This window comes from Chiloscyllium plagiosum, chromosome 12, assembly GCF_004010195.1.
Source record: "Chiloscyllium plagiosum isolate BGI_BamShark_2017 chromosome 12, ASM401019v2, whole genome shotgun sequence".
In the NCBI taxonomy this organism is placed as follows: Eukaryota; Metazoa; Chordata; class Chondrichthyes; order Orectolobiformes; family Hemiscylliidae; genus Chiloscyllium; species Chiloscyllium plagiosum.
The window spans coordinates 68,695,935-68,707,997 of record NC_057721.1 but is presented as its reverse complement, the minus strand read 5'-3'; the positions used below and the strand labels follow the sequence as shown (position 1 = coordinate 68,707,997).

The window sequence follows — 12,063 nt, the reverse complement described above, 5'->3', positions numbered from 1 at the left end:
ACCAAAATTGGAGGTGTAGTGGACAGTGAAGAGGGTTACCTCAGATTACAACAGGATCTTGACCAGATGGGCCAATGGGCTGAGAAGTGGCAGATGGAGTTTAATACAGATAAATGTGAGGTGCTGCATTTTGGGAAAGCAAATCTTAGCAGGACTTATACACTTAATGGTAAGGTCCTAGGGAGTGTTGCTGAACAAAGAGACCTTGGAGTGCAGGTTCATAGCTCCTTGAAAGTGGGGTCGCGGGTAGATAGGATAGTGAAGAAGGTGTTTGGTATGCTTTCCTTTATTGGTCAGAGTATTGAGTACAGGAGTTGGGAGGTCATGTTGCGGCTGTACAGGACATTGGTTAGGCAACTGTTGGAATATTGTGTGTAATTCTATCGGAAAGACGTTGTGAAACTTGAAAGGGTTCAGGAAAGACTTTTACCAAGGTTGTTGCCAGGTTTGGAGGATTTGAGCTATAGGGAGAGGTTGAATAGGCTGGGGCTGTTTTCCCTGGAGTGTCGGAGGCTGAGGGGTGACCTTATAGAGGTTTACAAAATTATGAGGGGCATGGATAGGATAAATAGACAAAGTATTTTCCCTGGGATCGGGGAGTCCAGAACTAGAGGGCATAGGTTTAGGGTGAGAGAGGAAAGATATAAAAGAGATCTAAGGGGCAACTTTTTCACGCAGAGGGTGGCACGTGTATGGAACGAGCTGCTAGAGGTTGTGGTGGAGGCTGGTACAATTGCAACATTTAAAAGGCATTTGGATGGGTATATGAATAGGAAGGGTTTGGAGGGATATGGGCCGGGTGCTGGCAGATGGGACTAGATTGGGTTGGGATATCTGGTTGGCATGGACGTGTTAGACCGAAGGGTCTGTTTTCATGTTGTACATCTCTATGACTCTATGACTCTAAAGGAATGTCAAGAATGTTATCGAGCACAACTTATCAGGGAATGGTCAGCTCACTGACACTCAGTTTGGGTTTCACTAGAGCAACTCAGCACATCTCACATCCCTACCCAGTTTTGTAATGAGTTTCCATTCATATAACTAACCTGTTCCTTTGAAGCAGCCATGATTCAATCTGTCTCCACCACACTCTGACATGCAATGCCTTCCAGCTCCTAGCCACTGATGTATTGAAGCAGTTTTTGAATTATTCATGTATTAGGGTGTCACTGGTTCAGTTGTTATTATCCATCATTAAGTGCAGTGGAGATGGTGGTGCTGCAATGCCTTCTTGAACCACTGCAACTGTTGCCAACTAAGTGGCACCCACCGTGTTGCTAGGAAGATGATTCCAAGATTTTGATCCAGCCACAGTGCTCGAATGGCGATATTGTTCCAAGTTAATATGGTGTATGGCTTGGAGGGGAACTTGCAGGTGGGCTGCCTCCATGCAATTTCTGCCCCTGTCAGTCACAGGTTTGGAAGGTACTATTGGTGAGTTGGTGCAGTGCATCAGGTATGATTGCCACTGTGCACCAGTGGTGAAAGGAAATGAATGTTGCAGGGGTTGGATAATGCCCCAGCTACTTTATCCTGATGGTGTGAAGATTCTTGAGACTTGTTGAGATTGAACACATCCAGGCAAGTAGTGAGTATTCCAACACACTCCTGGCTTGTGCCTTATCAATGATAGCGAAAGTGAGGACTGCAAATGCTGGAGATCAGAATCATGATTAGAGTGGTGCTGGAAAAGCACAGCAGGTCAGGCAGCATCCAAATAACAGGAAAATCAACGTTTCGGGCAAAAGCCCTTCATCAGGATGCTGCCTGACCTGCAGTGCTTTTCCAGCACTGCTCTAATCTTGACTCCCTTAACAATGATGGACAGGCACTCAGGAAACAAGAAGTGAGATACTAACAGCAGAAGCTCTTGCCTTTGACCTGTTCTTGCTGGTCTACTTCAGTTTCTGTTGAATGCTAATCCTGTTGTTGTTGATCAACAATGCTGCTGATTTATTGGGTAGGAGTGTCATAGTGCTGACATTACTGAACAAGTAATCCAAAATCCACACTAATGCTCTGAGGACATGAGTTCAAATTGCACCACTGGAGATGATGAAATGTCAATCTGATTTTTAAAAATGCTGGCCCAATGGTGGCCATGTGACCACTTTTGATAGTTGTGAAAAATAAACCCATCCAGTTCACTAATTTCTTTTAGGCAAAGAAATCTCTTTTTTTTCCTTTGAGATAATAGGACTTCAGATGCTGAAAGGTCAGAGTCAATAAAGTGTGGAGGTGGAAAAGCACAGCAGGTCAAGCAGCAGAGGAACACAAGAGTCGATGTCTCAGGCAGGACCCTTCATCAGGACTGTTGTCCTTACCTGGTTTGGCCAACATGTGAGTCCAGCCTACAGTCATATGTGATGCTTAAGTGTTCTCTGAAATGCCCTAGCAAGCCACTCAGTTCAAGAGTAGTTAGGGATGGAAAATGGGCTGGCTGGGCCAATGACGCCACATTCCATGAGCTATTAATAAAAATGTCAGCAATAGTAATACCATTGATCATCAAGTTCTTAGGATACGTGTCAAAATTTAGTTTCCTGTTATTTTTCCAAAAATCAGACAAATTGAACAGCCTAAAGAAACCCTCATCACATCTGATTTAGTTTACACTTTAGATCTTTGTATGGTTGGGATGTTAATGTTAATGAAATGAATTGTGCTTACCTTTATGGTATGTATGTTTGCATTCCCAGTCTGTGAGTTTGTCTGGCTAGTTGCAGGAACAGCTGAAGAAGAAACAAGTACAATGAGCAACATTAAATTAGATGACATTACATTCAAAATCAATGTTAACAAGCTGCATTTTATTCACCATATAACTTAGTTCAAAAATATAATTTGACAATCATTGAGTATTTCAGCATCTGCACCTTAATTGGAAATGTGCGAAGTGCTTTTTACGGCCAAACCTTTTATTAAGCTTTTTCTTCCGATGATGTGTTTCTATCTAATATCGTTGAGAGAGGGTAGGAAGGCAAATCAGTGCTAAACTTGAGCAAATGATAGCTCTGAAAGCAGTCTCTTTGTGGGGCTAATTCCAATAAAAATCAAAAGAAATCTTGAAATCATACAATGGTACAACACAGATAAAGATTATTTGGTGCCTAAAATCCACACCAGTATTTTCAAACTGAAATCCATTTAGTTCCACTACCCCACTCATGTCTCACATTTCAGCATTTTTTTCTCCTATTAATATTTATGCAACTTTCTTCGACAGTAGGATGTGCATACATCACTCCATCAGGCAATGAATTCCAAATCTGAACCAATTAAGTTAAAAAGAAGGTTTTGTCCTTATGGCAATACATTCTGCCCCTTTGCTTAGTAAAAAGATAAAATTCCTACAGTCTGACTTTTTCATTAGAGAGAGAGAGACAACTGGTGGTGGTTTAACCTATGAATCATCACACCTCAGGTGAGGAGAGAATTGAGAAGGAGAGTCCGTCATGGTAACCTCAGCCAATGTAGGAACTGAACCCTACGCAGTTGGCACCACCCATTATCACAAACTAGCCAACGGATTCGAGCTAACCCATTTCATCCTTTGGAAATAGTTTCACCTTGCTGAAATGCTGCATGATGAATCCCTGGATGCTGCCTGACCTGCTGCGCTTTTCCAGCAACACATTTTCAGCAAAGATCAAACAAAGAAGTTTCCAAATATCAAAGAAAAAGGGTCCGATTTTCCTCTTGAGATTTGAACGGCAAGGTGAGAATCTCATTTGTGAAGGGTGAGAGGCCTATTTGCGTCCATTAAAATCTCACTATTATGCTATGCCGTCACCTCACTTATATGTACTTTGCTGCTCTCCCATGCAGCAGATGGTGACAGTTCTTGATTTGAAAGACAAAACAGGTCCCTGGTGGCTGTACCTCAAAACTGAACTTTAGAGGGCAGTGAAGAAGGTTATCTCAGAGTACAAGATCTTGAACAGATTGAGTAATGAGCAGAGGAGTGGCAGATAGAGTTTAATTTAGAAATTATGTACAAATCAGAGCAGACTTATACAGTCATTGCTCGGGCCCTGGGGAGTGTTGCCAAACAAAGAGACATAAAGCTACTGGTGCATAGTACATGAAAGTGGAAACACAGGTAGGCATCATGGTGAAGAAGGCATTTGATATGCTTGTCTTCATTGGTCAGTACAATGAGTATAGGAGTTGGGAAGTCATGTTGCAACTGTACAGGACACTTTTAGAATACTGTGTTCAATTTTGGTCTCCCAGGTATAGAAAAGATGTTAAATTTGAAAGGGTTCAGAAAAGATTTACAAGTACGTTGCCGGAAATGGAAGGTTTGAGCTAGAGGGAGAGGCTGATCAGGCTGCGGCTTTTATCCTTGTAGCATCAGAGGCTGAAGGGTGACCACATAGAGGTTTCTCAAAACATGATGGGCATGGGTAGGGTAAATAGACAAGGTCTTTTTCCCAGGATAGAGGAGTCCAAAACTAGAAAACATAGGTTTAAGGTGAGAGGGGAAAGATTTAAAAGGGACCTGAGGGGTTACCTTTTCTTGCAGAGGGTGATGCGTGTATGGAACGATCTGCCAGAGGACGTGGTAGAGACTGGTACAATTACAACATTTAAAAGCCATCTCAAGAGGTACATGAAAAGAAGCGTTTAGAGGGACATGGGATAAATGCTGACAAATGAGATTAGGTTAGTTTAGGATATCTGGTCAGCGTGGATGAATTAGACTGAAGGGTCTGTTTCCACGCTGTACGTCTCTATAACTCTGTGATTCTATGACACCTTTCATTGAAATGCTGCTGCAAGGCCACTGACAAGGACCCATCTCATGTGTTGGAACAGGTTGCATCCCAAGACCAAAATAAAACAAAGATCTGTGAGTGCTAGAAATCCAAAATAAAATGAGAAAGTGATGGAGAAACTCAGGGAAGTAAAGATTTTCTCTCCACAGATACCGCTGAGTTTCTCCAGCAATTTCTGATTTTGTCTCAAATTTCCAGCCTCCACAGCTCTTTGTTTTATTTTAGTCTTGTGATTCTGCCTGACCTGTTGAGTTCTTCCATCGCTTTCTGATTTTGCATCTCAAAACTGTTTGTTTGCATTTTTAGCATTCATTCACCTTACACCTACTTGAAAGTTCACAGTGTCTCTGCTCTGCCTTGCCCTACCTTTTTGTATCATGTCTTCCCATTCAGAACCTAACGTGCTTCTGTCCTGATTTGTCTTTTAGCACAGACACAAAGCCAGCCAGCATGTCATGCCTGCCAGCAGTGATCTATCAAGGGATTGAATATGTTGCTGTATGGCATCATGCCATAGCAATGTCACACTTACACCATATGCCAGCAGCAGACACAGCAAGCACATTAAATGTGCTGCAACTAAACAGCTATGTCTTACAGACTAAGGGGAGGAGTCCTTAGTCAAGTGAAGAGGGACTGTTATCAGTCAGAGTATTGCTTCATAGTCAGCCAAGAGCAGTGTCTGGTCTCAGTCCAGATGCTTGGACAAGCAGCCTTGGGGTGGTCAGAACCGAGGTTCTATATCGAAACAGGGAGTGGGTCACAGGGACTGCTGCAGAACCAGTGTAACCAGTCAGAGATTAATGGTAAGTCAGTCAGGAGTTGCACAGATATCAGTCAGGAATCCAGTCTCTCATCAATTGGGGCAGGCTTCCAAATTAGTCAGGATGAAGGCTACAGTCTGTCCTGAGCAATGATAAGATGTTACACTATACTCGGCGTTCGGGATTTAGACAGACTTCTAACATGGGATTCCTACAGCTGCAATTCCAATGACACTCACACAGGTGATGATGTAAAATGACAGTGCATTTACAAATGTAAGATTCAATTTGCAATCAAGTGTCACAGTGCCACTTATGTGCCTTCAGAAGCATTTCTTGTTTTATTTCCCTTCCGCTACATGTAATGTCAAGGGTTGGTCGTGCCTTGCAATGATAGATCTGGCTTTTAAATATGTTGCCAGTGATGGGAATCCCAGAAGGCCCTGGGAGTACTTTCCACCATTAGAGAGAGCACAACAGAGTGAGAGCAATGACACAGACACATGGCGCATATAGAATGAGGTGAGCTGTGGAGAATTGCTTAAGAGAAGTGACTAGAACTCACAGAGAAAAACTCTACAGGCAACTCCCCAACATTGACACTAAGCTATGTTTGGTAAAATTCAGCCCTCTATCAAAACCCTTCACATTGTAATAAATCTCTTGGTGCCTTCTCTTCTCTACAGAGAACAAACGCAACACCTCCAATGTACCTCAAATATAACTCTAGTAAATCTCTTGTGTACAATGTAAAACAAAACATTTGTAATTTGTCCTTATGTATGGTGCCAAAGAATGAGCTCAGGTCCAATATCTGCTTTCCAGATGGTTGCATTCTCTGGGCTGAAACTGCTGGTAGGGTCAAGTCCAGCAGAGGATGGGGAAGTGACCCTTGGGTCCAGGTTGGCTTTTCTCACAATTATGCATTTTTCTGCTCATTGTATGTGCATGCACAAGGAGGACCACATATTCTGTGGTGGGAGCTGGCAGAAAGCCTATGTCCCACCATTCCTTTATGGAGTCAAAGGTCATGGTGCCTCATTTAAAGGGCACCAGAACAGGCATCCATTCCCTGCAAGCCAGAAGCATCATTCAGGATCTCAGAGCGGATGTCTGCTGCGAAACTTCCTGGCACTTCTACATTTCACTGGTCAGCCTGCCTCCCATGGCCAGATGCACTTCAATGCTTGGCCAGCCTCCTTAATCTCTAGCTTTCCCCTCTCGGTCACCCCATATGCCCTATGCAACCTAAGCTACTGCTACCCAATTTCAATCGTGGCATGCCATAGATGAGCATTACCAAAGAGGACAAAGCAATGGCTCTGAAGTCCCACAAGTACAGTAACACTGCACAAACCTTGCGCATTGGAAGGCATATATTGTTCAAATGCAAGGAATTTAATTAGGAAGGAGACCTTAATTCAGGTAAGCTGGCCTTTTAATAAGGATGCAAACACACACAAAAACACTTCCTGAGACTTTGAAAGTTCCAAGGACTGAATTGCAACGTTTCACCCCACTCCTGATTTTGGTTTCTCACACATTAAGGCTGTACTGCCCAGCTTGCTTCCCACTCCCAGGAGCAGCACAAGATTCTGCCCTTGGCCTCCCTTCATAAAGCTCACATTCCAATGCGTATTATCAACAGCCTTTTTTCACCCGTTCTGACAGCTTCAAACACTCATGCACAAATTCTCCCGTCCCCACTCTAAAATCATTGCCACATCTCAATCTGCCTGCCAAAATGAAGTATTGCCTACATTTTGGAATTAAATTTGATTGACCAAGAGTCCACCCATTCCACCAGCCTACCTACACGCTCATGAAGTCTACTGATAACTTCCTGAGGGTTTATTACATTTCTTGGTTTTTATGTCATCAGCAAGCTTTGAAACTGTGCCCTGTACCGTTATTATCTCTCCTATCCCATGGATTTCAACTTTGTGAACAAGACTAAAATGTGGTATTTTATTAAATATCTTAAGATAGTTTCTATCAATGATAGGTCAGGCAGCATCCAAGGAGCAGGAAAGTCGATGTTTCGGGCAAAAGCTTTTCATCAGGAATGAGGCTGGGAGCCTCAGGGGCGGAGAGATAAATGGGAGGGGGTGGGGTTGGGGGAAAGGTAGCTGAGAGTGCAATAGGTGGATGGAGGAAGGGGTAAAGGTGATAGGTCGGAGAGGAGGGTGGAGTGGATAGATGGGAAGGAAGATGGACAGGTAGGACAGGTCATGAGGATGGTGCTGAGCTGGAAGATTGGGGTAAGGTGGGGGGAGGGGAAATGAGGAAGCTGGTGAAGTATACATTGATGCTCTGGGGTTGGAGGGTCCCGCCTCTCCTGCCTTGGGACCCATTTCAGTTCTGCCCTCATGATCTGTCCTACCTGTCCATCTTCCTTCCCATTTATTGGCTCCACCCTCCCCTCCAAACTATCAACATTACTTCCACCTATCACACTCTCAACTACCTTGCCCTCAGCCCCACCCCCTCCCATTTATCTCTCCATCCCTGAGACTCCCAGCCTCATTCCTGATGAAGGGCTTTTGCCTGAATCATTGATTTTCCTGCTCCTCAGATGCTGCCTGACCTGCTGTACTTTTCCAGCACAACACTCTCGACTCTAATCTCCAGCATCTACAGTCATCACTTTCTACCAATAATACTTCCTCTGTTATCACCCACCTCCTTTTCATCAGTCAACTCTACTAAGTCAATCAAGCATTATTTTGCCTTTGGTAAATTAATACTTTTCTTGTGCATTAGGCCATGGTCATCAAAGTGGATTTTAACTCCTTTCTCAAATTTTGTTTCTACAAGCTTTCCCATACTGCTACTAAACTGACTAGCCTGTAGTTTCTTGATTTATTCTTCTTCACTTTCTTGAATATTTGATCCCCTCCTTTCCTGATCCTCCAGACTTTTGACATTAATCAATCAGAAAGTTTTGGCAAGGATCTCTGCAATTTCTATTCTGCCTTCCTTTGGTAAGCTAGGATGGATCCCATCCAGACTTACCTATTTCATACTGCTTCCTCTCTCATACCTTCTCTTGTTTTTATCTCAAATATTCAGGTATGCTCCTTATTTACCATAGCTTGGATAAACATCAATGCAAAGTACTCATATCAAATTTCAATTGTCCCTTCTATCTCCAACTTTAAACCTCCATACTAATTTCTCATTGGCTCCATCACTCCCTTGACAACCCTAGTACTGTTAATTTGCCTTTGAACTGTCTTTACATTCTCTTTTGCAGTAGCATAGAATAGTAAGGAGGCCATTGCAACACACCATGAACGCACTAGGTCTTTCAAAGACCTCCAATTATTCCCATTGGTTTCCTTTTTCCCTGCAAAGCTTTCTCAGCAAGTCTCTTTGACGGTTATTGGTCAACTTACTTTATTGAATCTACCTGCCACCTCTGATATGCAGTGCATTCAGTATAATGCATGGCATAAAAAAATTCTCACGTTCTGGTAGTTGCCTGGTTACCAACCTTCTGGCAATGGAAACAGCTTCACCCTATCAAAACCTCTCATGATTCTCAATCCCTGTGCTAAATCCTTTTTAACCTCTGCTCTTTAGAGATGATGCCTGCTTTCTCTATCTGCTGGTGGGACCGTTATGGTATCCCTAGCTGGTACAGGAATTGAACTCACACCATTGGCATTACTCTGCCATACAAACCATCCTGATGAAGGGCTTTTGCCTGAAACATCGATTTTCCTGCTCATCGGATGCTGCCTGACCTGCTGTGCTTTTCCAGCACCACTCTAATCTTGACTATAATCTCCAGCATCTGCAGTACCCACTTAGAGTCATAGAGTCATAGAGAAGTACAACATGGAAACAGACCCTTCGGTCCAACCCGTCCATGCCGACCAGATATCCCAACCCAATCTAGTCCCACCTGCCAGCACCCGGCCCATATCCCTCCAAACCCTTCCTATACATATACCCATCCAAATGCCTCTTAAATGTTGCAATTGTACCAGCCTCCTCCACTTCCTCTGGCAGCTCATTCCATACATGTACCACCCTCTGTGTGGAAAAAGTTGCCCCTTAGATCTCTTTTATATCTTTCCCCTCTCACCCTAAACCTATGCCCTTTATTTCTGGACTCCCGGCCCCAGGGAAAAGACTTTGTCTATTTACCCTATCCATGCCCCTCATAATTTTGTAAACCTCTATAAGGTCACCCCTCAGCCTCCGACACTCCAGGGAAAACAGCCCCAGCCTGTTCAACCTCTCCCTATAGCTCAAATCCTCCAACCCTAGCAACATCCTTGTAAGTCTTTTCTGAACCCTTTCAAGTTTCACAATATCTTTCCAATAGGAAGGAGACCAGAATTGCACGCAATATTCCAACAGTGGACTAACCAATGTCCTGTACAAGTGCAACATGACCTCCCAACTCCTGTACTCAATACTCTGAACAATAAAGGAAAGCATACCAAACACCTTCTTCACTATCCTATCTACCTGTGACTGCACTTGCAAGGAGCTACGAACCTGCACTCCAAGGTTTCTTTGTTCAGCAACACTCTCTAGGACCTTACCATTAAGTGTATAAGTCCTGCTAAGATTTGCTTTCCCAAAATGCAGCACCTTGCATTTATCTGAATTAAACTCCATCTGCCACTTCTCAGCCCATTGGCCCATCTGGTCCAGATCCTGTTGTAATCTGAGGTAACCCTCTTCGCTGTCCACTACACCTCCAATTTTGGTGTCATCTGCAAACTTACTAACTGTACCTCTTATGCTCGCGAGTAAATCATTTATGGAAATGACAAAAGGTAGAGAACCCAGCACCAATCCTTGTGGCACTCCACTGGTCACAGGCCTCCGGTCTGAAAAACAACCCTCCACCACCACCCTCTGTCTTCTACCTTTAAGCCAGTTCTGTACTCAAATGGCTAGTTCTCCATGTAATCCATGGGATCTAACCTTGCTAATAAGTCTCCCATGGAGAACCTTATTGAACGCTTTACTGAAGTCCACATAGATCACATCTACTGCTCTGCCCTCATCAATCCTCTCTGTTACTTCTTCAAAAAACCCAATCAAATTTGTGAGACATGATTTCCCATGCACAAAGCCATGTTGACTATCCCTAATCAGTCCTTGCCTTTCCAAATACATGTACATCCTGTCCCTCAGGATTTCCTCCAACAACTTGCCCACCACCAAGGTCAGGCTCACCGGTCTATAGTTCCCTGGCTTGTCATTTCCACCCTTCTTAAACGGTGGCACCACATTAGACAACCTCCAGTCTTCTGGCACCTCGCCTGTGACTATCGATGATACAAATATATCAGCAAGAGGCCCAGCAATCACTTCTCTAGCTTCCCACAGAGTTCTCGGGTACACCTGATCATGTCCTGGGGATTTATCCACCTTTACCCATTTCAAGACATCCAGCACTTCCTCCTCGGTAATCTGGACATTTTGCAAGATGTCACCATCTATTTCCCTACAGTCTACATCTTCCATATCCTTTTCCACAGTAAATACTGATGCAAAATACTCATTTAGTATCTCTGCCTTCTCTATCTCCCCACTGCACATCACTAAACCTCCTTTGTTAGCACCTTTCACACTACTTCTGCAATTTAAGAAGGCAGCTCAGCACCACATTCTCAAGGACAATTAGAGAATAGGCAATAAATGCTAAGGCAATAGTGAGGACTGCAGATGCTGGGGATCAGAGTCTAAATTCGAGTGGTGCTGGAAAAGCACAGCAGGTCAGGCAGCATCCAAGGAGCAGGAGAATCGACATTTCTGGCAAAAGCCCATCATCAGGAATAAATGCTAACCCAGCCAAAGAGGCCCACAGTTCACAAATAAGTAATAAATAAAGATGTAGCCGAAGATCTTTGCTTTTTCCTTTTGTATTGCACCATTTTGATTATGTTTAAATTGCCCATTTATTGTTGTTGATCCTTTGCCCCCAATTGACATTTACGTAATTAAAAAGCAGTGTTTTCTCCATCATTAAGCTCCTTCTGCTGGATACAAGAGTTGCATATTTTTAAGTACTCCTTCACTTAGTTTTTATTGTCTGCCCCATCTTTTGCCTTGCACATCTTTAGGTGTATTGGCTATCAGAACAAGTCCATCTCAAAATATTTATCTACATTGAAGTTCACTGAAAAGACTGAGTTAGGGACCATGCAAAGTCTCTGAGACACATTTGCTCAATAATAAAACAGATTTGTTAATGCAAACAGATGTGTACTTCATCACCAACCAGAGGGGATGTTGAAATCATCTACACTTTCAGAAGACATTCCGAAATTTTCCAGCCCGGAGCTTTTCTGATCACCCATAGTCATCTCAAGAGGTTTCCTCTTTGATATTTTCCTAAGAGTGATAAAAACAGTAGTAGGATCAAAATGGAGTTTATACATATGTAAAATCTGATCGAGAAAATTATACATTGGTTGTTGAATGGCTGACAGTGTTTGTTTCCCAATGGTACAAATAAACTCAGATCAAAATCATTTGTCAAATGA

At 43.2% G+C, this 12,063-nt stretch overlaps 1 protein-coding gene across 7 annotated transcripts in view; it reads right to left on the bottom strand.

Annotated features, from left to right (window-relative positions):
- Nucleotides 1-12,063, bottom strand: part of LOC122555390 (immunoglobulin superfamily member 5-like) — a 131,221-nt gene that overhangs the window by 78,435 nt on the left and 40,723 nt on the right. For all 7 annotated transcript variants that reach the window (XM_043701355.1, XM_043701360.1, XM_043701358.1 and 4 more), the window contains 2 exons: nt 11,799-11,911; nt 2,674-2,735 (listed from right to left, as the gene is read on the bottom strand). In XM_043701355.1, the coding sequence (XP_043557290.1) occupies nt 2,674-2,735; nt 11,799-11,911 (175 nt within the window). The remainder of the gene's footprint in view (nt 1-2,673; nt 2,736-11,798; nt 11,912-12,063) is intronic.